This window comes from Schistocerca gregaria, chromosome 2 (genome assembly GCF_023897955.1).
Source record: "Schistocerca gregaria isolate iqSchGreg1 chromosome 2, iqSchGreg1.2, whole genome shotgun sequence".
NCBI lineage: Eukaryota > Metazoa > Arthropoda > Insecta > Orthoptera > Acrididae > Schistocerca > Schistocerca gregaria.
This window is the reverse complement of record NC_064921.1, coordinates 871,250,100-871,277,427: the sequence shown is the minus strand read 5'-3', so window position 1 is coordinate 871,277,427 and position 27,328 is coordinate 871,250,100. Positions and strand designations below refer to the sequence as shown.

At 44.8% G+C, this 27,328-nt stretch overlaps 1 protein-coding gene across 8 annotated transcripts in view; it reads left to right on the top strand.

Annotated features, from left to right (window-relative positions):
• LOC126335266 (uncharacterized) overlaps positions 1-27,328 on the top strand; it is a 1,744,002-nt gene that overhangs the window by 1,620,498 nt on the left and 96,176 nt on the right. For all 8 annotated transcript variants that reach the window (XM_049998313.1, XM_049998318.1, XM_049998314.1 and 5 more), the window contains one exon: positions 18,372-18,482. In XM_049998313.1, coding sequence (XP_049854270.1) covers positions 18,372-18,482 — 111 coding nt within the window. The remainder of the gene's footprint in view (positions 1-18,371; positions 18,483-27,328) is intronic.

Here is a 27,328-nt window from a genome sequence, read left to right as displayed (position 1 = left end):
TGAAGGGGATGAATGCTTCGAATAAGAGCACGTGGCTCACGTCAGCAGTAATAAAACCGTTAACTAACAGCCATGGGGCACCAGAGGAGGTAGTATATCTGGTCAGTCAGTAAATACCCAGGGACGGAGTTGGCAAAAGCTATGGATTGTAGGTGTCATATTGCTCCATGCTCTCTGTCAGGGCCCGTAGAACCCCTTGTAGCCTCTCGACGAGATTTCGCTCGTCGTATTTGACACGCGTTACCTCTAGTTCAGGGCTTCCCAACTTGGGGTCAGCCGACCCATTAGGGGTCCGCCGGCTCTTTCTAGGGGGTCCGCGGCCACCCTTCACCAAATCGTGTAAAATAATGAGTAAAAGTATTGAATAAAAATGTGAAAATTAAATTCATCACAATTTTTTTTTTTTTTTTTTCGTGTGAAAAAAATGTGTACTTCAGGTCGTATTCCCAAGCAGCCTTTGCGGTTCCTAAGTGAGAACGCATACACAGTTTAGTGCCGGAGAATGCGGCTTCTCCGATATACTGTTTCGCAACAATACGGGGATCGTTTGCGCGCCGGCTCACGGCGGTAGATGCGCCGAAACCTTTTACGCATGCGCGGAGCGAGCTTTGTCGACCCATCACAGCGCTCGCTGGCACGTATGCGGCCCAGGCATCATTAAATGTTAAACCTGCTCTGTCAGTGCACTACCTATTTCATAAGTCGATTTTTGACCTTCAAGTTGTTTTCATTCATCTCTAAACCAAAGACTATTGATACTTCGGTGGTGGTGGTGGTGGTGGTGGTGGTGGTGGTGGTGGTGGTGGTGGTGGTCATTGGGAACAGACTAGGGGTCCGCCATTGATTTTCGACTGAAGAAGGGGTCCACCAGCTGAAAAGGTTGGGAAGCCCTGCTCTAGTGCACACCTCTGGTTCTAGCTTACGCCCGTTATCCACATACGTGAGGCGGCGAAGGCACAGTCTGCATCACATTAGTGGAATAGCCTCTTAAGTGTGGAGGACTAGGTTCAAATCCCAGTTGAGAACACTCTAATTTTGCTTTCAGCTTTGTTTCCCTGGGGAAAGCAGGGTTATTTCCAGCAAATGCTGGAGTTCTGGGAGGGGGCACAGTTTCTTACTTTCTCCCATCACCCTCCCGCCTAAATTAAATAAGCTGCCATTCTCACTTTTAATGTACCACAGATTCAACACCAATAATAATAGAAAAATGTATAGAATGTTTTAATATACTCCGTCTCGGTCCGGCACACAGTTTTAATCTGCTAGGAAGTTTCATATCAGCCCACACTCCGCTGCAGAGTGAAAATTTCATTCCGTAATAATAACTTGCGTTCATTAATGCTTAGTAAATAGCTTCACATTAGTTTTAGGGGCTCGTATTGTTATTTAGAAAGTGTATTTTTTTTTGCAAACACACACTTTTTAAATGAACAATGCCTATTGGCATTAACAGACTAGAATAGGGGCAAATCAGAATGCCAGATGTGTTTGTTGAAGGATCCTAGTTCGAGCCCCCTGACCATCAGTCCATATATATACCTGCTTAATATCGTGTAGGGGCTCTTCGTGAGCACACAGAAGTGCCTCAACACGGCGTGGCATGGACTCACACTAATGTCTGAAGTAGAGCTGGAGGGTACTGACTCCATGAATCCTGCAGAGTTCTCCATAAATCCATGAGAGTGCGAGGGGGTGGAGATCTCTTCTGAATAGCTCGCTGCAAGGCAGACCAGATGTGCTCAGTAATGTTCATTTCTGGAGAGTTTGTGGCCAGCGGAAGTGTTTAAGCTCAGAAGAGTGTTCCTGGAGCCACACTGTAGTAATTCTGGACGTGTGGGGTGTCGCATTGTCCTGTAGGAATTGCCCAAGTCCGTCGGAATGCATAATGGACGCAGGTGATTAGACAGGATGCTTACGTACGTGTCACCTGTCACAGTCGCATCTAGACCCATCAGGGGTCCCATATCAATCCAGCTGCACACGCCCCACTCCATTATAGAGCCTCCACCTGCTTGAACTCTCCCCTGCTGACATGCAGGGTCCATGGATTCATGAGGTTGTCTCCATACCCGCCCAGGTCCACCCGATCGATACAATTTTAAACGAGATTCTCCGACCAGTCAAGATGTTTCCAGTCATGAATATCGGTGCTGACTGACCCAGGCGAGGCGTAAAGCTTTCTGTCGTGGAGTCATCAAGGGTACGCGAGTGGGCATTTGGCTCCGAAACCCCACATCGATGATGTTTCGTTGAAAGGTTCGCACGCACCCAGTTGTTGATGGCCCAGCGTTGAAATCTGCAGCAATTTGCGGAAGAGTTGCACTTATGTCACGGTGAACCATTCTCTTCAGTCGTCGTCGGTCCCGTTTTTGCAGGTTCTTTTTCCGATCGCAGCATTGTCGGAGATTTGGTGTTTTACCGGATTCCTGATATTCGCGATACACTCGTGAAATGGTCATACGGGAAAATCCCCACTTCATCGCTACCTCGGAGATGCTGAGTCCCATCGCACGTGCTGCGACTGGAACACCACGTTCAAACTCACTTAAGTCTTGATACCCTCCCACTGTAGCAGCAGTAACCGATCTAACAACTGCGCCAGACACTTGTCATGTATACTCATGCTTATACCAGTTTCTTTGGCGCTTCAGTATACAGGGTGTTACAAAAAGGTACGGCCAAACTTTCAGGAAACATTCCTCACACACAAAGAAAGAAAAGATGTTACGTGGACATGTGTCCGGAAACGCTTCATTTCCATGTCAGAGCTCATTTTAGTTTCGTCCACCTATGCTCAATGGAGCACGTTATCATGATTTCATACGAGATACTCTACCTGTGCTGCTCGAACATGTGCCTTTATAAGTACGGCACAACATGTGGTTCATGCACGATAGAGCTCCTGCACATTTCATTCGAAGTGTTCGTACGTGGTACGTTCTGTTGCTGTGTGTTTCCATTCCATGATTAATGTGATTTGAAGAGAAGTAATAAAATGAGCTCTAACATGGAAAGTAAGCGTTTCCGGACACATGTCCACATAACATATTTTCATTCTTTGTATGTGAGGAATGTTTCCTGAAAGTTTGGCCGTACCTTTTTGTAACTATATATATATATATATATATAGTGTTCTTCGATATTCCTCTTCTGACTGATTTGAAGCAACACTACATCTCGGAGTGCCAGTCGCACCCATTGTCTTAAATTATTTGTAGACTGTATTCCAAGCTCTTTGTCTTCTACAGTTTTCACCCTCTACAGCTTCGTCACGTGCTATGGAGGCTATTCTTTGATGTCTTAACGCACTTTCTGCCATCCTGTCACCACTTCCTGTCAGTGTTTTCCACATCCTGTCGTCGCCAATTCCGCGGAAAACTTAGTCATTTCTTATTTTATCAGCCCACCTAATTTTCAACAGCCCTCAGTGTTTTCCACATCCTGTCGTCGCCAATTCCGCGGAAAACTTAGTCATTTCTTATTTTATCAGCCCACCTAATTTTCAACAGCCCTCCATAGCACTACATCTCAAACGTATCGATCCTGTTCCTTTCCGGTTTACAGGAGTGATAATTTACACGATGTAATATTGACGTGTGCAGTCACCATTACCACTGTACCACTTAGTACAACGTTCGTGAATACAGGTCTGCTGACGTGTATATCAGGGGACTGCAGTTTCTTTAGGTAGTTTCCTAAGTTTGGAAAGACAACTTTCCTGTTACTGGCTGCAGGCGGGCATATTCATGTGGGTTTGGCCCTCAAGCGGACAGCTGAAATACGGCTCGTATTTTCTAAAATACTTTCCATTATTAGACTTTATTTTCCGAAAACTGATATACATAAATCGACGAATTCACAGCCAACACTTACCCTACCTCCGTTGTGTCTCAAGGAAAGCAGTGCAATATTTTTGACAACGCTCCCACGAGTCGTTACACACATGAAAGCAATGATTTTTTTGCTTTCGTTAATAATATCACTTCGTGTCATGGGTACCAACTAGTTAGAATGTCACACCTGTTTACGTGCACATACTCATCCCGTGCATGTACTGCCTCTTCCTCCACACCTTCGCATCCGGCACCTAGCGAGGTGTGCCACAGCCTGGACGGCCGTGATGTGCGTAAACCGCTGCGGTGAAAGGCACAATGATTTCCTGCGCGGCGCCGCGGCCAAACCTCGTTGCGATGCAGACAATCTCTGGTGGCCTCGCCGTTGATGGAAGATAAATCCTCACACACAGCGCCAGTCCTTTCGTTATGCGTCTCTTACGAACTAATAGCTCGGAGCCGGATGCAAGCTCTAAAATATGTTTGGCAACGTGATCTGCCGCTGCTGGTCGCCTTGTGCCTGGAAAGCCGGTCAGTTTTACATATGAGACCATTCCCAAATCGCTATTTGTTTCACGAAACTGAAAGAGTGACATCTGGAATCCTAATCAATTAATAACGCCATTAGACAGGACCGGTTTTTTTGGAATGCTGCTTCTTGTTCTTCTTAGTAGGAATTCAATTATTTCAAGGGATTCTAGGATGCGTTGTTACACAGTAAATTCACCCAATAAATACGTTTTTATTGGGCAACATTTTTGATCCGATGGTAATTCTCAAACAAACATAGTTAGACCGTGTATAACGCCCCATCAAGTATCGACTGGCCACAGATGTTAATGTTAATCCGTTCGACCAGACATAACGTCTCAAGTTGGTCAGTGCTTAAGACAATGAAATCGTTTCGAGAGGGCAGCGTTTCCAATTCCCGTCCAGATTGAAGTTTTCCATGGTTTTCCTAAACCACTTAGGGCAAATAACGGGATGTTTCCATTGAAAAGACGCGACTGATGTCCTTCCCCATCCTTCCGTAACCTCTTTAAGGACAACATCAAACCACCTTTCTTAAACTGTTGTTGACATGTCAGCCGCAGGCCTGGCTGTTTCTCGTTTCTCTACAAATTTGGTTTATCATATTGAGCGTTATAATATGGTCCTCTTTGTTTGCTTGTTTGTGACCGTGGGGTGGGGTGGTGTCCATAACTGCTGACCCACATTATGAAAAATAAAGTAACAGAAAAAAAATGTGTCAAATGCTTCGTGAAATGGTTTGTGTAAAAGATAGAAAGGAAATAAATTGGTGAAACATTTGACTCACCTTACTAACGGCAAATATGTATCTAATATATTCTGTGTCTTTTAAATAATCATTTCAGAAAATACTTAATTTTTTAATTTTGTTCAGAAAAAAGGTTCAAATGGCTCTGAGCACTATGGGACTTAACATCTGAGGTCATCAGTCCCCTAGAACTTACAACTACGTAAACGTAACTAACCTAAGGACATCACACACATCCATGCCCGAGGCAGGATTCGAACCTGCGACCGTAGCAGTCGCGCGGCTAATTTTGTTCAGAAAGCATGTTCGTATTTACACCTTATTTGCTTGCCTACCATCTCCTGTTCTCTAAAGGTCTTTAATTCGGGCGAAATAAATTTCACGGTTTCTGACTCGTTCCGGGTAAAATAACTGGACATTGGAAAGATAAACTTCTTGATACCTCATTTACATAGCTGTTGCTGAAATATTTCAATGTTCTCTCAGATTATAAATTAGGTTCTTCTTAATTAACCTAAATTAAACGAAAAACGAGACCTCATTGTGGTCAATGTGTGATTACCGCTCTTTACATGTCTTTGAAAATTCTGACAAAAACCTGTCATTTAATTTACAGGGATTCCTGTTTTGGCTCCAGTAAACAGTACACGCAGAGGAAAAAATGTTTTCATTTTCTTCATGGATTCAAATATGCCAAAACAAAAATGAATGAGGTGGTTACCAAAAATTGGAAACTCCAGATTGGAATACCAAAAATATTAGAAAAAGGATAGATAGCTACTCATGAATTGCAAATCACACACACACACACACACACACACACACACACACACACACACACACACACACAAACCACACTTCACGCAGAGATGACCGATCCGAGCTGACAGTGATGGCGGTCATGAGGTGTGCTTGCTTGTGTGTGTGGGGGGGGGGGGGGTTGAGTCTGTCTGCAAATCAACGTGTCATCGTTCTGGTGAGTAGTAATGCATCGTTTTCCTAGTGTTCTTGACGTTGTTAGGAAATATTTTGAACGCAATTTTATGTTGTGCAAACGCGGAGAATAACCCTGTACAGATCCTTGAAATTCAACTTTTCTATGAATGTCCTCATTTTTGTCATTACAGCGGAAAGCCATCTCAATGTTTCCGCTTGCTTCATGTTGCTAAGGTAGAGAATGCGATTGCATAGTGATGATAAGGCCGCATGGACAGAAATGAAGGTAGGAGGAATTGCGTGGTGTTTTGTTTCTTAAAGAACATCCAAGTAAAGAGTATAAGCTGCTACTCGAACAAAAACGTTTCGTCGACTACCAGTATCGGTCACACAGATCACCATCATCAGGGCCATGAAATGTGGAGCTATTGCTCTTGGTAACGAAGCTATTAAGAAAATGTGCAAATGGTTCCTTTACAGTAATAGTCAGAAGAAAATCATAAGGCGGCGTAGCTATAATGGTATAATTCTGTAAAATAGAGGCGACAGATGGCCGCAGAGTGGGTGCAGGGTGTGAGCTGATCCTTGGTACGCGCGCTAGACTGCCGCCGGCAGCGGACCGGCTGTCTGGCACGCCACGCCACTCTCTCTCTCTGCGCTTAATCTAGAGGACTGACTGCGCTACTTATTAAAGATGTTTTTCTCCTTTCTCTTTTACGCTACGTAATTCACATGTTCTGCCACTGGTTATGCACAGTGATGAAGTAAGACTGAACTTGGGGTTTTACTAAAATATGGGAATGATGAAATGATGTTTGTCGTATGTGGAGAAATATTCCAAATTCGTACTGCACTGTTTGTAATGGAACTTTTATAAGCCTGTGTCCTTATTGATTGGACATGGTACTTTCCTTTTCGTGGACGATGGAGGAAATGAGCGTTTTAATAGAGCTAACGTGGGAATTTTACGGGCGCCCGTTGAGTAAACAGTGTGATTTACGAACTAGAAACATCCCTCACCTGCCGCTGGAGTGCGTTGCGATCGCGTATACCACGTTGGGGGTCCACGTACCGTATGCACAAGTCGCATCGTTCCTGAGCGTTCAGCAGCACGTTGAACTTGGCACGCTCAACGTTAACGTTCGACAGCACGGTCCGTGTGCAGACGGCTTAAGACTCGTCGCTTGACGGCTGGCGTGCGGCGGCGTGCCACCGCAGCCACCGCGACTCATCCACGCGCGCGCCCGGCCCCGAGTTCCAGAAACGCGGGCGCCTCGGCTGCTTAATATGCGGGCTCCGTGCGGCGCTGCCCGATCCGGCAATCAATTAGCCGCAGCCGGCGTGACGGCCAATTACCGTCCGGCCGGAACGGACGCCGTGTCGCTGTCACTCAGCCCCGCGCGCCGCTCCGCGCGCTTTTGTTTGACGTGAGTAGCCGGCCGTGTGAGGAGGCGTGAGCGGGCCGATTTCTGCAGCGCAGCTGTGCCGGTTCACCGACTGCTCTGGGCCGTATATCAGCCCGCGTGTGTTCGTACGCTGCTCGATGTGGCGGCCGGGCTTTCGTACCTGTAGGCTACAATGCGGCCAGTGACTGACACTAACCACCAAGTCGACACACTGTAATCATAGTGGGCTACAAGAAGCTCTTCTGAGAGCAGTTGAGAAGGCAGCAGTGGCAAGATGACGTAATGTGGTGTGAAGTGCAGGTGACAGATGGTTTGTTCGATACTGGTTTCGTGAGAAAGATCGCCTAAATTGTGGTCCTTCTTCGCGATTGGCTGTGGCTTTCGGAAAATCCGCACCAAAATGATGATCTCCTGTTATTAATATTAGATAAACTAAACAGTCTATTACTTGCATTTCATAAGAAAGCGTCTCTGAATAGCACGCTATCATTTCTTTATTTCAAAACGGAAAGTCAGACGAAACTCTTCGGAGATCTTCGGATCGCACCTAACTTGGTCGGCGAGCGAAGTGTTTCGACTGTGAGATCTGAGCTGGTTCGGCGGTCTCTGAAGACAGACAGGTTGTCTGCCATGGTCGGTATCGGTCGAGATCTGAATTATCAGTCTCTGGTTCTTTGGACATGTAACTGAAAACAGTTTGATGATAACTAAGCAAATACGCGCTTTATTTTTTTAACCTGTGAAGAACTGAAATGATTTGTGATTTCATAAAGTATAATATAGTTGTGCAGTTTCTCGTGTTCTGATAGTAAAGGGCAAGTGGCATCCCATATAAACGAACTAATTGAAAATTTTACTATTCATACGATATCAGTTCCTCGCCAAGAGTTTATTACGGCCTCAAGATAACGGTTTCACGACATACGTGCTGTTCTCTGCGTAGCGACAACCATTATAGAAGATTGCAGGTTGGTCAACATTAATTAGGACTTCTCCATTCCTTTCAGGGCTGTGGAACCAAATAGGTACCTCACGTGTACTGGTGTGTAATGGCATCTGCGTCGTCGAATCAAACTCTATGTTCGTTTATTAAAAACTGGTACGGTGACATAACCAGTATTGAAAACACATTCCATGACCGATATTTCTGTTTCTGTGGGACTGCATTACCCTTGACAGTGAAAGATTGTTACAGGATCAGCTCTGATGTGTTGCAGCTGATTCAGATTAGGCGAAATAGATAGCCAGGATATCAGCGAGAGCATACTATCATGCTGCTAAACCGAATGTAGCACGATTCAGGCATTGTAACGCGGACAATTATCGTGACGGAATATGCGACTGCCGTCGGAGAAGACGTCCAGTATGAAATCTGCCGGACGAATAAAGGCTCTAAATAGGAGGCGACGTGAAGTATTGTCTTCAAAAGGATAGTTAGGTTGAACTTTCACGTTAATGTAAAATGTTCAGGGGGGGGGGGGGGTTATAAATTGGACACAGAACCTCCAATCAACTGGCAGGCCTAACGGCATTCCGCAATCAAAAGAATGCGACTCAACAGCTTGCAGACGTACATTACCAGCATCACAAACAGTACTTACTGTGCATCGTTCTTCCTCCAAATGGTCGTTCGCAGCTCGTGGTCGTGCGGCAACGATCTCGTTTCCCACGCCAGGGTTCCCGGGTTCGATTCCCGGCAGGGTCAGGGATTTTCTCTGCCTCGTGATGACTGGGTGTTGTGTGATGTCCTTAGGTTAGTTAGGTTTAAGTAGTTCTAAGTTCTAGGGGACTGATGACCATAGATGTTAAGTCCCATAGTGCTCAGAGCCATTTGAACCAAATGGTCACTTACCTGCAAGTTCTTGAAGAGCACTTCGGAGTACTCATAGAAATAACCTGTGCCTATATTGCTGATGTTTCTCTCTGTCTTCGCTCGGATACGCACAAATCTTCCAAATTTTGTACAAATGAAAGCCTAAATACTTACACAAGTGTCTGTTATGATTTGAAGTTCATTCTGAAGGCAATATTCACAGCTACATTCTGTAGATAAAAAGATTGTCTCGTATGAGAATGCAGGATTTCTCGGCGAATCACGATGATAACATTGTCTCGGTTCGACAGCCGAGTCAAAGCGTTGTTCTCCGGCAATGTTTCACCAAGTTTCTTAGTTGCCATCTTCAGACGCCTGAAAATGGCAAGTAACAAACTTGCTGAAACGTTGCCGGAGATCAACGCATTGACTCGGCTGCCGACCCGAGAACATTTTATTAGGCTTGTCTCATGTTTTGTACCCATAGTTTAGTTCCTACATGCTGTAGTTCGTAATATAAAAACTGTGGAGCGCTCTCTGTTGAATTAACCTAGCGAGGTGGAACGTTCGTGAGGAGGGAAGCTTCAGAACTACTTCCGCCCATCGATCAAGGTGAATGTCGCGATGGTAAAAGGTTTATATATCTCCTCACACTCGCTATATCTGAGTTACGCTTCGCCCAAGAGACGTTGAACACTAATCTTGCCACTGCAGACGCTGCGCGGACGCTGTGACGGAGCCGGCAGCGGGGGAGTGCTTTATGCGGTATTATATATGTATGACGTGAGTCCGGCATCGTGCCCGCCGGACAAAGACTACCGAACCCGGGAGAGACCCGCGCCGGGACTAGCAAGGAGACCCCCGGCTCCCCAGGGCGTGCCTCGTGTACCGAGAGGCATGCGGCGGCGGACACCACATACGTGCACCAAACACGAATGACGTACGGCGTGCCGCCCGACTACCAGATACGTTCCACCCGTCGCGGTATTGTTCTCCGCCTTGAAGAACAATCCCTTCTGTCACAAAATATTTTATGTTGTCCGCGGCAGCCTCGGCCTGCGGGACCTCCGACCCTGCCTCCTTCGCCAGCTACATCTATCATCCCTCTCTGCCTCTATTTTGCTTTCAGATGCAGTTAGCCCTTTTTCTCTGACGCACTTTGGTATCAGTTTTAAGGACAACGCTGGGATGAACAGTGCTTTCCCATTTCTAACACTTCGACTATAACGAAACCGGACTTGGTCGGTCCACCGTCACATTCAAAACCACGAGAGACACTCTTCTCGCCCCTACCATCTACTGACCTGATTATTTGGCTTAACAGTTTTTACTGTTGTTTGGACCAACTGACGACCATTACTTTTTTAACCTTCCCACTCTTTCTATTATGGATCTTCCGGCTAGAGGACATTGCCTTCGCCAATATTCGGCTTAGCGGTAGCCAGATGTGGATGAGGTTTCTCTTCATCTACATCTACGCTGTAGAGGCAAAGGAATAGTACACCTGCCTAATACCATGTAGGGCCCCAGCGTGCACGCACAAGTGCCGCAGTACAACGTGGCAAGGACTCGACTAATGTCTGAAGTAGTACTGGAGGGAACTGAAACCATGAATCCTGCAGGGCTGTCGATAAATCCGTACGATTACGAGGGTGTGGAGACCTCTTCTGAAAAGCACGTTGCAAGACACCCCATATATGTTCAATAACGTTCGTGCCTGGAGAGCGGAAGTGTTTAAACTCAGAAGAGTGTTCCTGGAGCCACTCTGTAGCAATTCAGGATGTGTGGGGTGTCGCATTGTCCTGCTGGAAGTGTCCAAGTCCGTCGGAATGCATAATGAACGTGAATGGAAGCAGGTGATCAGACAGGGTGCTTACGTACGTGTCACCTGTCAGAGTCGTATCTAAACGCATCAGGGGTCCCATAACAATCCAGCTGCACACACGCCACACCATTATAGAGGCTCGACCAGCCTGAACTGTCCCCTGCTGACATGCAGGATCCATGGATTCATGAGGTTGTCTCGATACCTGTACACGCCCGTCCGCTCGATACAATGTGAAACGAGACTCGTCCGACCAGGCAACATGTTTTCGGCCATCAATAGTCCAGTGTCGGTGTTGATGGGTCCAGGTGGAGCGTAAAGCTTTGTGTCGTGCAGTCATCAAAGGTACATGAATGGGCCTTCGGCTCCGAAAGCCCATATCAATGATTTTTCTAAGGCTTTTGAAATCTGCAGCAATTTGCGGTAGGGTTGCACTAGTGTCAACAGGGAGTTACACATTGACGAGCTGAAACATTATGACCACTCCTCACTTTAGACTGGATATTGGTTGGTGGCACTGAGGGCACGCTAAGCAGTAAGGGAATTAAGCGGATAAGAGACGAATTGGGACTTATTCTGGATGCTGACAGGAAATCCGCTGACCTAATGGAGTTCGACGAAAGATTGATATGTTCGGCGCCTGGGAACGAACATCTCGGAAACGGCAAAACTAGTTGGTTGTACGCGTGATAGTGGTGTGAGCATCTACGAAAAATGGTTGATGAGGGGCAAACCACGAGTAAACGTCAAGTTGTTGGACGTCCACGCATCTTAGAACATGGAGGTCGGAGGCCTACTCGCTCTGTGAAGCAGTGTAGGCGGCAGAGTACAGTACAGTACTGCGGCGGGCACAAGTGTTTCGGGACACATCACTGTACAAAGTTTAACATTGGGATCCGCAGCAGACTGCTACATGTTCCCCTGGTGTCCCAACGACGCTGTCAGTTATGGCTGTAGTGGACGCACATAATCGAGATTGGATCTTTATCAATCGAAACTTGTCACCTGCTCACGTTTCTTGATGGCAGAACTCGAATACGCCGTTATGTATGAGAACGGGTGCTCGAAATATGCACTGCACCACGGACGAAAGGCGGTCGTATAGAGACGTTCACTTGGACTTCCTTGGGACATGTAATAATTGAAGGCATCATTAAATTGAACTTCGTGAAATCATTATGTAGCAGATGCAGCTCCAGTGCCAAACTCTACAAGTGTTAATCCTGGTGTAATTTACTGTCAAACGTCCGAGAACTTATGTCGGTAGAAAAGAAGATGCTTCTCTAGTTAGTACCCCCGTATGGAAACAGAGTAGAGGCTCGTACTGTGGACTGCCGGATAGGGTCAGAACGAGAATTAACGAGGCCACATGCAGCTCTGTAGAGAACCGAATAATGCGGTCTGAATGCGCCATTCAGAGTCGGCAGATCGTGGCGTGCGACACTGTAGCCACGGTATTGTGTCCGGCGGACCTAAAGGCGGGCAGCGCAGTTCCGTTCTGCTTCACGGAGGATTTCCAGCCCAGGGCTGTCCGCTTCCTGCTGTAACACTGACATAATTCTGACCGCGCTCCACATTCCCTCTCTCACTTGCCAAGGTAACTAGAGAAAAAAAAAAGTTTTGCGTCTTCTCACTTTTCTGCACGCGTTATTACTTCCGACTCAAATACACTGGTGCTCTGCAAACGTGCTCCCTAATTGGCACCAAAGTTAGTAAGAAGTTCCTGTGGTGGAGTTTTCCATGTCTCCACCAGCGTGGTTGACATCTGATGGATGGTCATCGGAACATGTGGACGTGCTACAATAAGTCTCACCAGCGCGTCCCACAAGTCATAGATTCTTTTTAAATTGGAGGAAAGGGCAGGCCAGTCCATTAAATAAATATACTCGTTTTAGCGTATTTTTTGTGAGGGCCCACAGCCTCAGCGTGCTTTGAAGATGGAAACAAGGTCCAAGTAGGCTGTGTTGTTTTTATTATCCATGCAGTTGGCCCATTTCAATAGTGGGTCATTTTCAAGCACATGATCGGAGTTTGAAATTGGCCAGTTGCATGGGTATTAAAAAGAATACATCCTAATCGTCCTCCGAAAGAAAGAAAAACTGGTGCGTGAGAAAGGCCGATTTCAGGCAGGTGCAATTTTTGAGCAACCGCGAATAACAAACATTTCCTTTCCGTAATCGGAAAAACCGTTTCAGGGGTGGATTCTAAACACTTTTATGGATCCAAAAATGAAATTTTAAAAAAATCGTTTTTTTGAACCAAAAGATAGTAGCCTTAACCTCCCCCTTAATATGTTTGCGAGTTTTCCTAGAAAATTTAGTTATTTCTGAAGAAAAATACGTTATATAACGAACAAATATTAGTGACTAATTCTTTCTGTAGTTAAAAACGTATGAAAGAATCACAAAGAGTGGTTACATACATGTAGTCATAATGAAGTGTATTAAATATGGTGAAAATGTAGGGCCGGCCGCGGTGGCCGAGCGGTTCTAGGCGCTTCAGTGCGGAACCGCGCGACTGCTCCGGTCGCAGGTTCGAATGCTGCCTAGGGCATGGACGTGTGTGATATCCTTAGGTTTGTTAGGTTTAAGTAGTTCTAAGTTCTAGGGGCCTGATGACCTCGGATCTCAAGTCCCATAGTGCTCAGAGCCAGTTGAACCATTTGAAAATGTAGACCTTCGGTGCTATGGATCAGTCTCCATTGCTTCAAAATCTGAAAATACAAGCTTTCACCTTCCAACCTACACCAATAGAGGTCTGTCACCAAAAGCAATGGAAGTGGTTTGATTGGTGGGGAGATTGCCTTAATGTAATGGCATACTTAATGCTTCTTGGGAAGTAATAAATGGCACGAGTTCTACTAAAGCGACAAGGAGGGTCACGTGTGTACTGAGGCCCACGATGAAGGCGGCTGTGGCGCTTACGTCACAGTATGCTCTGGTCTTAATGGTATTACAAGTGCCGGCAGTCCTCTCCGACGGGGAGCGAGTAACTATTTCACACGAGTTTAACAATTCGTAACTGCGCTTTCAAATGTATGCAAGCACTCGATAGCACACGACAAAGTTAAGGCCTTTAGTGGGAACCTTTACAAACACACATTGATTTCCTCTGCGCCTGCACAGAACTGAGCTTTCGCGAAGTGTGGCGGAAAAGCGGACTAGTGTGACGCCACAAGTTCGTTACGAGGCCCGTACTTCTCGTGCCCCCCTGTGTACGAACATTCCACTTTTCACAGGTGACCAGATCGGTAAAAATTATGAAGTATAGCGCACTGTTTTAGGACCCGTTGACCCGATGACAAAGACTGGGATGACAGGTGGATTTCCCTGTCGCTGTCAGCGAGAGACGCCTTGAAAGCTCGCTAAAAGAACGCTCTTTCTCTAACGCGATGGACTATTGTCTCCGGAGTTAGCCTTCCGCATTCCCACAGGCCAGCCCCTAACAACGTCCATTTGCGCGGATGGGGTTTCCCGTCCCTGCACCTGCCACAGTCGTGCGGCTTGCGTGAATGCCCAGCTGCAGAATTTTGTAGCCCTTCCTGTCCCATCAACACAGGACGGGCCCAGATTTCTGACAAAGCCGTGCTTGGCTTAGTTCCCCCAGACTTGCTACCTGTTCATCAAGTAGCCCTTTGTCCTAGGCGATCCTGGTCTTTTATGGACGAGCTCTCTTTTAATTTGATGCGTCAGTTATCTGTCCGATATTATTGCTTTCCCATTTTCAGCTTGGGGCACTTGAAGAGAGTTCAACAGACGCATTTCGTTTTTATTTACAAAGAATGTTCTGTAAAATGGAATACATAATGTTTTTACATTATGCCATTAGTAGATAAAAACATTTTTCTGTATATATTTGGCGTACAATTTATTCGCGGTGTTTATTCCCCCTTTTTACGTGTTCTGAAGTCCCCTGCCGTTTCCCTCGTTGTTTACTGAGATTGAAGTCGGGAAACCTCACTTTCGCTTTCCACGATTTTTCGATTTTTATCAACCCGCTTTTTCTTTTGCTACATTTGCATTTTTTAAGCTTCGGTGCACTCTAGTAAAGCCTTACAAAGGTTGTCTTAATAGAGTTGTTACTGCACTTTAACCTGTTCCGCACCCAGCACCGTGTTTCTGAGTGTTCATTTGTTTTTCGGAGTAGGTTGTGAGTACTACTAACCTTGTGAATACCTTTCTTTTTGCTGTAGTTTCGGTTCACGGATTTGCTAGCTCATGCCCTATAAGATAGTGACGGAGGACACTTTTTATTGCAGTATACTGCAACTCCCCCCATCAAATTTCGGAAGTTCAGAGATATTCTCAGAAGATTTTCGCAAAAGGGTCCTATCGTCTCCAGTGGATCCTTGTTGAGTAATTCTATTTCTCTTTGGTTCCTATCCCATTTCTCTTTGTACCTATATTGCAGTGAAGATACCTGTACACCAGTGCGGTGTGTGTGTTGTTTGGGAAAAAAAACTCGTTTCAACCGTATAGTTATGAAAATGTCGTTCTCTTTTGTGTGAACATGAATTATTCTTTAATATTGATGCATTTTCGGTAAAATTCCACCATCGTCAGTGGTCTAATTTTATTTTCTGTCAAACAAAATGTTTTTCATAATACACAAAGTTTCAATATTATGGTATGTGTATTCGTTATATTATTAATAAGCTATATGCCTTAATATCACTTGCTGCTGTTCGTGTGGCTGTTTGATATTTACTGTACAGCTGATATTCTGCTACTGTTTGTCATCAGCAATTAATCAGTATTTCTCAAGAGTATATCGCGTAATAGCATACCAAAAGTCGAGAAGCGTTTATAACTGTGAATACCATTTTTATCTATCATTAGTGTTCATTGATTTTTTTCTGACTTAAAGAACAAGGAAGGTTAATCTACTGTCCTTCCTCTGTCAGAATCTGAAACAAAAAGAAAGGAAAAATAATAAAGTTATTCGCTGTTATATTAGTCCTAAATTGAAATCAACATTTGGTTCCTACTCCATTTCTCTTTGTACCTATATTGCACTGAATATAGTGACAGATGACAAATCTGGACTTGGAATTTTTTCCGTTATCTCGCAAATGATGGATGCAGTTATATCATTGTCTTAATTAATATTAACAAGAAAATTGTTGTGTGGATATTACTTGTATCGGCATATGCCTTGTACTTCAACTGTGATACTTCAGAATGGTTTTGAAACAAATTATCGAAAAATAAGTTGAGTAGTGCTCTCGGATTTTGCAGAAAGCTATCCGCCATGATGGTGCGAGTATTATGTCACTGCAAATAAGAAGTGTTTCTGACTTCCAGTACATGTTAGTAAAGCTGATAGCATCTTAAGCTGTTTTATATTTATTCCAAGTCAATGTCCTCACAGTTGTATTTTTTAACTCATGATCAAATTCTTGAAAAATGAAATGACACCACAGACCGTCCCACAGATATTCGTGTTGTCCTTACCCACGTTTACGCTGGTAATGGGGGCTCAGTTTGTAAGGGGGACTCATCACTGAATACAATTCTTATCGAGTCATTGCGATTCCAGGCCGTAGACGCGTCTAGAGACGGCCCGGGCAGCAGTTGACTATCAACTTGACTGACGGCAGCCATGCGGCCCGACAACCATGAATGATAGTTTGGGGTGCCACTTCTTTTCATAGCAGGACTCTTCGGTTGTCACCTGCGCCACCCTTACAGCATAGAAGTACGTCGACGATATTCTGCGCTCGTTTTGTTGCCCTCCGTGGCAAGCCATCCATTGCTTACAATTCAGCAAGATAATGTCCGCCCCCTCATGGCGTGAGTATCGACTGCTTTTCTTCGTGCTTGCCAAATACTATCGCCAGATTTCTCCCTGATCGAGAACGTATGGAGGATTATGGACCGGATCTCCAAGCAGCTCTGGGTTTTTGACGGTCTAATGTGCCAGTTGGATAGAATTCGGCACGATATCCCTCAGGAGAGCAGCCAAGAACTCTCTATATCAATGACAGGCCGAATAACTGCTTGCACACGCACCAGAGGTAGACTGTTGTTTGGGTTGTGGTTTTCAGTCCAGAGACTGGTTTGATGCAGCTCTCCACGCTACTCTATCCTGTGCAAGCTTCTTCGTTTCCCAGTAACTACTGCAACCTACATCCTTCGGAATCTTCTTAGTGTATTCATCTCTTGGTCTCACTCAACGATTTTTACTCTCCACGCTGCCCTCCAACACTAAATTGGTGATCCCTTGATGCTTCAGAATACGTCCTACCAACCGATCCCTTCTACTCAAGTTGACCAACAAATTTCTCTTCTCCCCAATTCTATTCAATACCTCCTCATTAGTTATTGGTCACCCATCTAACCTTCAGCATTCTTCTGTAGCACCACATTTTGAAAGCTTCTATTCTCTTCTTGTCCAAACTAGTTATCGTCCATGTTTCACTTCCATACATGGCTACACTCCATACAAATACTTTCATAAACGACTTCCTGACACTTAAATCTATACTCGATGTTCACAAATTCCTCTTCTTCAGAAACGCTTTCCTTGCCATTGCCAGTCTACATTTTATATCCTCTCTACTTCGACCACCATCAGGTACTTTGCTCCCCAAATAGCAAAACTCATTTACTACTTTAAGCGTCTCATTTCGTAATCTAATTCGCGCAACATCACCCGACTTAATTCGACTACATTCCGTTATCTTCGTTTTGCTTTTGTTGATCATCTTATATCCTCCTTTCAAGACACTGCCCATTCCGTTCAGCTGCTCTTCATAAAGCGTTGTTATGTTGCTCAATTGCTGAAGCTCTTTCTGTTGAATAAATCAACTATTTTTTTAAAATTGTAATCTTTTTTTTTATCTGTACATCTACATCACGTTTAGCGATTTCCTTTGCGGTCGGATAATTCCTTCGTGGTGTATCGTTTCTTGTTTTTTTTTTTTTTTTGTTAATTTCTTTGAGTGCGCATTGTACGTACTTGACATAAGTGTCAAAATAGAATACAGCTGCATTGAAACTGAATTTCATTGGAAATATTCCCTGATGTCTTAACACATGTCCTGTCAGCCTGTTCCGTTTGCAGTGTCCTCTGTACAGGCTTTTCCTCGTAGATTCTGTGGAGAACCTGGTCATTTGTTACCAGTGAACCTTTCAAGATCTTTCAGTAACATCCCATCTCAGCCTCTGAGATCCTCTACTTTTCCTTACTCCGACAACTGTAGCTATTGAGCCTTTCCAGCAACCAGCACGCGGATTCCGGCAGGGTGACTGAGCGGAGCACTCGTCTGTTGTTGCAGGTGCAGAGGCTGGCGCAGTATGAGCAGTACCTGGCCGACTACCTGGCAGAGACGCGCGCCGACCACACGGACCATGAGCAGCTCGCCAGGGCCTCCGCCAAGGCCAAGCAGGTGGGTCCATCTCGCACTCTGCCGCGCCACCTGTTGCTCCCCTATGCCGTTCACGCATTGATAATGGCCCAGTTTCAACTCGGCGCGAAATATAATTAGAGTTGAGGTCATAAATAGCACCGGACCTGATCAAATTACCAAACAAATCAATGATGAGAGTCTACGTTCGTTTGAGCAGTTACCAGGCAGCGCCAGACAACAGGCTGTACGGCGCATGCGCAGCTACGGTGACGTAGGCAGCCCGTGCTTGGTGCTAGCTCTGCTCATACGCTTTTCGTCGCATTTCTGCTGGAATTTCGTGTCTGGTGGGGCATCACATGACCATGTGCAGCCCTGCGGCATGTTGTTGAGGGGACATACAGAGGTGTACTCAGAGCAATTGTTTTATCATATCCCACCCAGATAAAGGATGCAAAAAGGAAGCAGTTCTTGGCAAAATATCATTTCAAAATTAGACTCCGACCACTACGGTCGCAGGTTCGAATCCTGCCTCTGGCATGGGTGCGTGTGATGACCTTAGGTTAGTTAGGTTTGATTAGGTCTAAGTTCTAGGGGACTGATGACCTTAGAAGTTAAGTCCCATAGTGCTCAGAGCCATTTGAACCAAAATTAGACTCCACAGCTGGAAGTACCATAAGTTTGCTGTGGGGTAACATTGACAGATTTTTTTATAATTCGTACTCTGCAATATTATGTAGCATTTCCAACTGGTTTACATCTACACAGCACTGTAAAAAGCTAGTAGGATGACAAATTTCTCGCAAAAAAAGGAAGATTCTTGTGTAGCTTACACCAGAATAAAGGACAATAAATTTCAGGACTATTTCAAAATGTGTAAAAAAAATTAACAAGGTTGCCTGTGAGGCAAAGAAACTGAACAACTGACACTTTATATTCTACTCTAGGAATAAATATGAAGCCATGTGGGGAGTTGAAACGATAAAACACGGTATGCTGTCTTTCTATAATTTAGCATAAATGGCATTCTAGAAATTTAAGACGTAAACTCAAATTAAGAAATAACTTCGGGCCTAGAGGAAGTACGACACAAGTGCCTTGTGATCGAAAAACACTTTCACAAAAGGCAGGTTTGTAAAATTCTGCCGGCAAGAGTGCCCAAGCGGTTGTAGGCGCTACAGTCAGGTACCGCGTGACCGCTACGGTCGCAGGTTCGAATCCTGCCACGGGCATGGATGTGTCTGATGTCCTTAGGTTAGTTAGGTTTAAGTAGTTCTAAGTTCAAGGGGACTGATGACCACAGTAGTTGAGTCCCATAGTGCTCAGAGCAATTTGAACCATTTTGTAAAATTCTGCTACAGCTGTCATTATATTTGAAACAAAATATTTAGTTCAAAACTACGGACAAATTTGCCTACTTAGTCAGCTTCAAGTAAATATTTACGTATGTTCGTACGTACATAGCATTACGAGATCTTACAGTGTCATAAAAGGAACAGGACATCAGAGATTACTCCTGCAGCATCAGAATTTCGTGAACCACACTAAAATGTTTCATTCCGCTCTAATTACATAGTTCTATGTCCAGATGCACCCTGAAGTTCATGATATTCAGCTTTTCTATGTGGTTTTCGTGATATCAAGTTACTTGGAGGTCCTGTACTGTATTCTTATGTTTGGTTATTTATTATGGAGTAACGTCATTTATCCCAGAAAATAAAAATTTGCACTTGAAATTGAACGAAATTGAAAGTAGACAATAGTTCGGAATGGAACACTTCGTTTCAAATAAACTAACTGTCTCAGGCGGAAAAAATTAATAGTAGCAAATTTCTCTACAAAACTGACAGAAATAGCTTCATTAAGACATTAATGGTTGATTACTAATAACGTGGTAATAATATAAAATCAGGAAATTGAAACTACTAACTTATTTTGGTCTTACGTGGTTATGAGAATGTATATTAATTCCCTTGATGACTCCCGGCCACAGAAACCTGTTTTGTTTTCATTTGACGTGGGAGCTGTAAACGAAGAGACCAGCAACACCACAAAACACATTCACGGGTCACGTGGAGAAAGACTCACCCACCATAACTCAGCTTGCTCTGCGTACTCGCGAAACTGGTAGCTTGGCCGCGCTGGCAAAATTTTTCCGGGTAGCATCTGGCTACTTGCTGCCACTGCTTATACGGCCAACAGCCACGCTTCAAAAGTAACCAGGAGCGGTAGGAAGGCACTGCAGATACACGAGTCCTGTATACAAATGAACTCTGCAAGCTACTGTAGAGTGCAGAGTGGAGGATTTTTCTTTCCTGAAGAAGGAAAAAGGACTATGTACAGGGTGTTCCAAAAACAGAGGCCACAGTTTCAGATTGGTGTTCTCTATATGTAGACAACAAACAAAGTTCAGTGCAACAAGTATCCGAAAATGCTTGCATGGCTTTCGAACAGCGAGATTCACAGAAATGTTTTCTTCTCGAAGGTAGTTGCCTTTACAGGTGGTGTCCTAAATGTCCACCTCCTCCTTGAATGCAGGCCTCACATCGATTTCTCATGGCTCTGATAACAGGATTCGAAACTCTAGTAGTATTGCGTATTTCCTCATAACCTGACACATTTCGATTGCGAAGGGATCTCATGATAGTCACAGAAGACGAATGCAGCAATGATTATAGATTCCCCCCCCCCCCCAAAAGTGGAAATTGATAGCGTTCAAATCAGGCAAGTGTGGAGGCCAAGAAATTATCCGTCGATGAGGAAACATATGATCCAAGTACTGATCAGCTGGATGACTGAATTGTACAGGAGCGCTATCGTGCAACAAGTGAGCTTGTTGACAAATAGTCCACAGTCATTCAGACAAATTATTGAAAGTATCCCCAACAGAGGCGGGGGGCGGGGGGGGGGGGGGGGGGGTAGGGGGTGGACACTAACAACTGTCCAGACACTTTTCGTCGGATAGTGTATGTAGTGTAGTACGAGGGTACCCAAAAAATTGGAATCATTTTTTAAAATTTATATATTTTGAAGACATCCCCATTACGGTCGGAGGAAGGTAACGGCAAACCACCTCTGCTAGGACCCTCCCTAGTACGGCGATGCGTCCTCGGAGTATGGGACATCATCATCATCATCATATATTTTGAAATTGTTTATAAAACAACCTTGTCCCCTTCGAAATACTGTCCATTACAGCTAACACTATTAGAAACATTTTTTGTAGTCATCCTTAAAAATGGTATCTCTCGTTTGTTTTCTTGTCTTCTTCAATGTTGTCAAACCGGTGTACTTTCATGGCCCTTTCCATGCGTGGAAATAAGAAAAAGTCGTACGGAGTCAGGTCACTCGAGTAAGGTGCATGGGGCAGCGGAGCCATGCCATTTTTAGCCAAAAACTGTCTAACAGAGATGGCTGTGTGTGGAGCTGTGTTGTGGTCGAAGAACCAGTCCCCTGTCTGCCACAAATCAGGTCTCTCTCTCTCTCTCTCTCTCTCTCTCTCTCTCTCTCCCTCCCTCCCTCCCTCCCCCCCGTCTCTCCCCCTCCCCCCTCCCTCCCCCCCCGTCTCTCCCCCCTCCCCCCTCCCTCCCCCCCGTCTCTCCCCCTCCCCCCCTCCTTCCCCCCCGTCTCTCCCCCTCCCCCCCCCCCCCCTCCCTCCCCCCCTACACACACACACACACACACACACACACACACACCTTTTCTTCAAAAAACTACTGTGCAATCTTCTTAAAACTTCCACATAAAAGGTTTGATTGACTTTTTAACCTGGAGGAGCAAACTCTGAATGATTTACGCCCTTGGCATGAAAAAAGCAAATCAGCATTGTTTTTATGTTTTATTTGGCTTAACGACGTATTTTTGGACGTGATGACGATGACGTCTTCCATTGTATTGACTATTGCTTTGTTTCTGGGTCGTAACTATAGCACCATGACTCGTCACCGTAATGACCTTTGACAGAAAATCTGGATCAGTTTGAAGCTGTTGTTTCAAACCACATGTTTCAACTCGACTTCCTTTTGACTGTCACCTCGAAGATAACCCACTAATCTCTGACAGCTGATCGCTTGTCTGTCGACGGTTGTGAGCGCAAGCTCTCGAATTTGTTCAATATTTTCGTTGATTCGGGCTTTTGATGGACGTCCAGAACGAAGTTTGTCGCCAGCCTAATTAGGTATACTAATTTGAAACATTATGTTCAAGGAAATTGAATATTATAAATTGTAATGATTTTCTTTAAGATTCCCTTTGAATGGTACACTCGATACACACGATTACACGGCGATATAAGTTGTGGGTAGTAGTAGCTACCTTTAATGCACAAGCCTAATCATAGAAAGCAAGATAGTGCCCCACTCATAACAACAACATTTACAATCACTATCATTACGTGATTCAGTATTGAGATATTACTACAGGACTTACCTGACATATAAATACCACAAATAAAATTAAATAATACTTCATTTACACTTTTTGTACTCCTATTTAAGCAAAAGTATCAGATTTCTTTAGTAGCAACAATAGCCGCGCGGGATTAGCCGAGCGGTCTCGGGCGCTGCAGTCCTGGGCTGTGCGGCTGGTCCCGGCGGAGATAAGAGTCCTCTCTCGTGTGTGTGTGTGTGTGTGTGTGTGTGTGTGTGTGTGTGTGTGTGTGTGTGTGTGTCCTTAGGATAATTTAGGTTAAGTTGTGTCTAATATAAAAAGAATATGGTGGGTACCCATAAACTGATACTGTCTTTCTAGACAAACTCTACGATTATTTCAGAAGCAAACTTCAATTCTACCAAAATTAATTCTTAGTCTCACTTGAAATAATTTATATTTTCATCCGTCAAAACAAATTACTCAACACTCAACTCGATTAACTTCAACAGAATTATTCATGATTGCAATCAAGGCTAAGTTCAAGTAAGTTTAGTGTAAGTGCGTTTTTCATCACCTGTAAAGCAGGTGTCACTGAATTTTTGCACATTTAATACACAGAATCAAATCACTAGTCTGTGAGAACAGGATACTCGGTTTTCTGCACACTTAGGAGGGGATCCTGCATCGGTTCATGATTAGGATAAAGTTAAGGTTCAAAACACAAGTTTATAGCACTTGTATTATTATTGGAAACGCACAAATTATGTGGTCCATGCTGGAATAGATATCTGTGAGCCTGAAGTTGGTGGAGAAGTGGCGAAATAGTGGCAGCAAGCGACGTGCCACTAACTGTACTCACGGCTCTTGATGTTGAATGCTCTTTATAATTTCTTTTTGGCGACGGATGTTCATCGTATTATAGCCATTCCTTATTGCCAAGAGCATCATGCAGCAGCCAAATCCACATCCGAGGCAAAATTCAAGGTAAAACGGCTTCCAAATGCTCCCTTGGCACCATCAATGTGTACTGTGCAACGGTTAGCCACTGACCGCCTACCGTTTCCACCAAGTAGCCTCCCAGTACGACCGCCAAAACCACCTTTTACATGGCGCCAAGCCACTTCAGTTGCGGAGGGACTTCCCTAGAGCTTTTATATTTCACAATACAAGTTCCCTAAGAATGAACCAGCTTCCAATATACAGATTTTTCTTTAGGATCATAGATATACTATATAATTTCATTATTTTCAAATATCATTTAGCTTTTACGATATGGAAACATCCCCTTAGAAAAATTGATGAATTACTGTGCTGATAAACACCTTACGTTATTTGATTTTCAAACAGCTGAGCAAAACTGATCGTACTCAGACAGTTCTCTCTTTACTGATCATCACTAAACTGACACAATATTTTTAGCGCAACGCAATCTGGCTTTCAATAATCCCTACAAAAGAATGGCCCTGACTAACAATAACCTATACCTTTCATGAATCACTTACCCCATAAAAATCTTCGTTACTCGAACTACTGCAATACAGCGAGCGCCAATACTGGCAGCTAAATAAAAAAAATTCTAACTATTGAAGGCGCTAACTACTGATAGCCATAGTTAGTAAATGAAAGATTTTGATAGAGAACAAACAATGCATTTACCTTAATAATGTTCACAAGTCATATATATCAGTTGATGACATCCAGTCTTACAAATTTACTCTTTCTGATGGAGACACGTCCAGATCATCCGCTCTCAAAACTCCGCCATCTCTCTCCCCACGTCCACCACTGCTGGCGGCTCACCTCCAACTGCGCAACGCTACGTGCTGTTCACATCCAAGTGCCCAACACTACAATAGCGAATATTCCAACAATACAACACAGCCACAGACTGCACACAACACAGCCAGTGATTCTCATACAGAGCGCTACGTGGCGTTACCAACATAAAAACCTAAACAGTCTACTTACAATATGTATTACAAACTGTAACTTTCTTCTCACAAATCAGTGTCGTTAACTAACAAAGAACAAACACTTCATAATCACAGATACATCGTTGCATAGAATAAATCTATTTCTAATCGATATGGGTGTTACAAGTTCATTAGTGGGTTCTCTGCTACAATAGCGGTCTTTGGAAAGTAGTGGTGTCGTAATTAAATGATGGACTCGTGGCTGGACACGTTACACAAAATTTCCGAACTCGTAGCCCCGAGATGACGCCACATGAGCGTGTACGGTTGCGCGCGGCACGCACCTGCCTCCGCTGCCCTGGAGGTGTGCTGAGGACAGGGGCGGCGTGTCGCGTGTTGCCGTGGGCGGCGCTGGCGCTGACTCTGCGGCGTCTCTGGTTGCCCGGCGACTCCCACGGCGACGCTACCGCCTGTCAGCAGTCGTGGCCTTGGCGCCTGCGGCCAGCTCCGTGTCCACAGAGGTCCCCGCACCGAGTGTTCTATAAATCCGATCTGCTCCTTACGAATCCCCAGACCCGAACGTTGCATACAGGTTGATTACGAAAGTCCTGTACCCGATCCGCTCCAGCTTGTGCAGCGGTTCTGCGTCCACACATGCGCTGTACAGATCCCCGTAAAGCGTATGGCCAAGCGAACATAGTTCATTAGTATAATTTCCCTCTTCATAGAATTCCTGAATGGTACCCACAAGGTTCAACAAAAACCTAGTAGTTTAATACAGTAGAGCGTCGTTTATCCGAAGTAATTGAGTGACATGGGTGTTCGGAAAACTGGTTTGTTCGGATAATCGAACTGTACAGGTTTATTTGCCAAAAAGAAGTACTGTACAGTAAATTTATTCATAAAAAATGGCATCTCTTTTAGTATTGCGGAGCGGCACGCCTTAAGTCTAAGCTGCAGCTGTTGCTGTGAACAGCTTTGATACTGCAGCTACTGTCAGTGCCAAGCCGACAGAAGTGTGCTGATTGTTGAAACACAGCGACTGGCGGCTTGGCCGGTTAGCAGCGCCTTGTGAAGGCCCCATTAGAAGCAATGTTCCTCCAGGGGTGGCCCAGTGCAGCGACTACTGTGGGAAACTTGGTTTGGGAGTGAGGGGGATGATGGACGGTAGGGTGGGAGAGTAACAGGTGCGAGCGAGTACACAGTTCGGTTAAGAGGTCGTTCCGTTGACCGACGTTCGGACAATCGACGCTCTACTGTAATTTTAATTCCGACAAAGACACGTGCTCATGGATGAGATTATTACCGAATCACCAGTTCAACGATAGCCAAATAATGATCCGAATTACATACAGCCTTTGCCACAGGTCGCCTGTTGCGTTACGGACGGGGCCGTCTTTTGTCGCTTCGGATTTCGCACAGCCCGCATTGGGCTTCTAGCAGAGAATAGGCCCGCACAAGATTGCAATCGAGTGCTCACTCCAGCTGGAGCTAAGGCGTTTGGGGACGTTTTCCTTCCCCAAGGAACCGTGTTTAGGCAGCACATCCTGCCTCTATCGTAAGCTGTTTCAGAACAAGTGAGCAACAACTGACATATAGATCAGCCCACAAAAGAAGGCCAAAGTGACTAAAGATTGGTGATTAGGTGCAGTTTACGTTAATTTTAATCATCTCAGGAAAATTTTCCCTCATCAAAAAGCGAAATTACACGTTTTGCCTGAAATGAACGCGTTCAACCTCTCCACGAATTGGCGTCTGTGAATGTCCTAACCTCTAGTACAGCTCGCCATCTCCCTGTCGTTCATTTATATATGTCAGGTTCTTATAACTGCCCAATAAACGGAAGCATCGGCAGTGAACGAAGAATGGCTGTATCTTCACAGAGGTCACGTGAAATCTAACCGGCCGCGCGGGATCAGCCGAGTGGTCTAGGGCGCTGCAGTCAAGGACTGTGCGGCTGGTCCCGGCGGAGGTTCGAGTCCTCCCTCGGGCATGGGTGTGTGTGTTTGTCCTTAGGATAATTTAGGTTAAGTAGTGTGTAAGCTTAGGGACTCATTACCTTAGCAGTTAAGCCCCATAAGATTTCACACACATTTGAACATTTGAAATCCAACAAACTACGTTACTCAACTGGCCAACAAAACACGTATAATGCTATTACGGTGCTGTACATTCTCAAAAGAGGATCGAAACGTTTGAGGAACTGGTACTGTAGAAGGATGTTGAAAATTGGTTGATTTACAAGGAATGCGGACGTTATGCGCAGAATCGGTGAAGAGAGAACACGTGGAAAACACAGGCGGGAAGAAAGAACAAGAAGACGGCACACGTACTAAGACGTGAAGGGACGTAGACGGTAAAAATGTGGGGGAAGACAGAAATAGGAATACATCCAACAAAATTTGGGAAAGTAGGGTAGAAATGGTACTGTGGGATGAATAGGTTGGCACAAGGGAGGAATTCCTGGCGGGCCGCGTCAGATCAGTCAGAAGAAGACTGATAACTCAAAAAAACTTCGTGAAGGTAAGATGCACGATTCCACTTCGGCTGTTATTGCTCGATTTGCCTATTATTATTTACTGCATTTTACGCAAGTGACCTTAC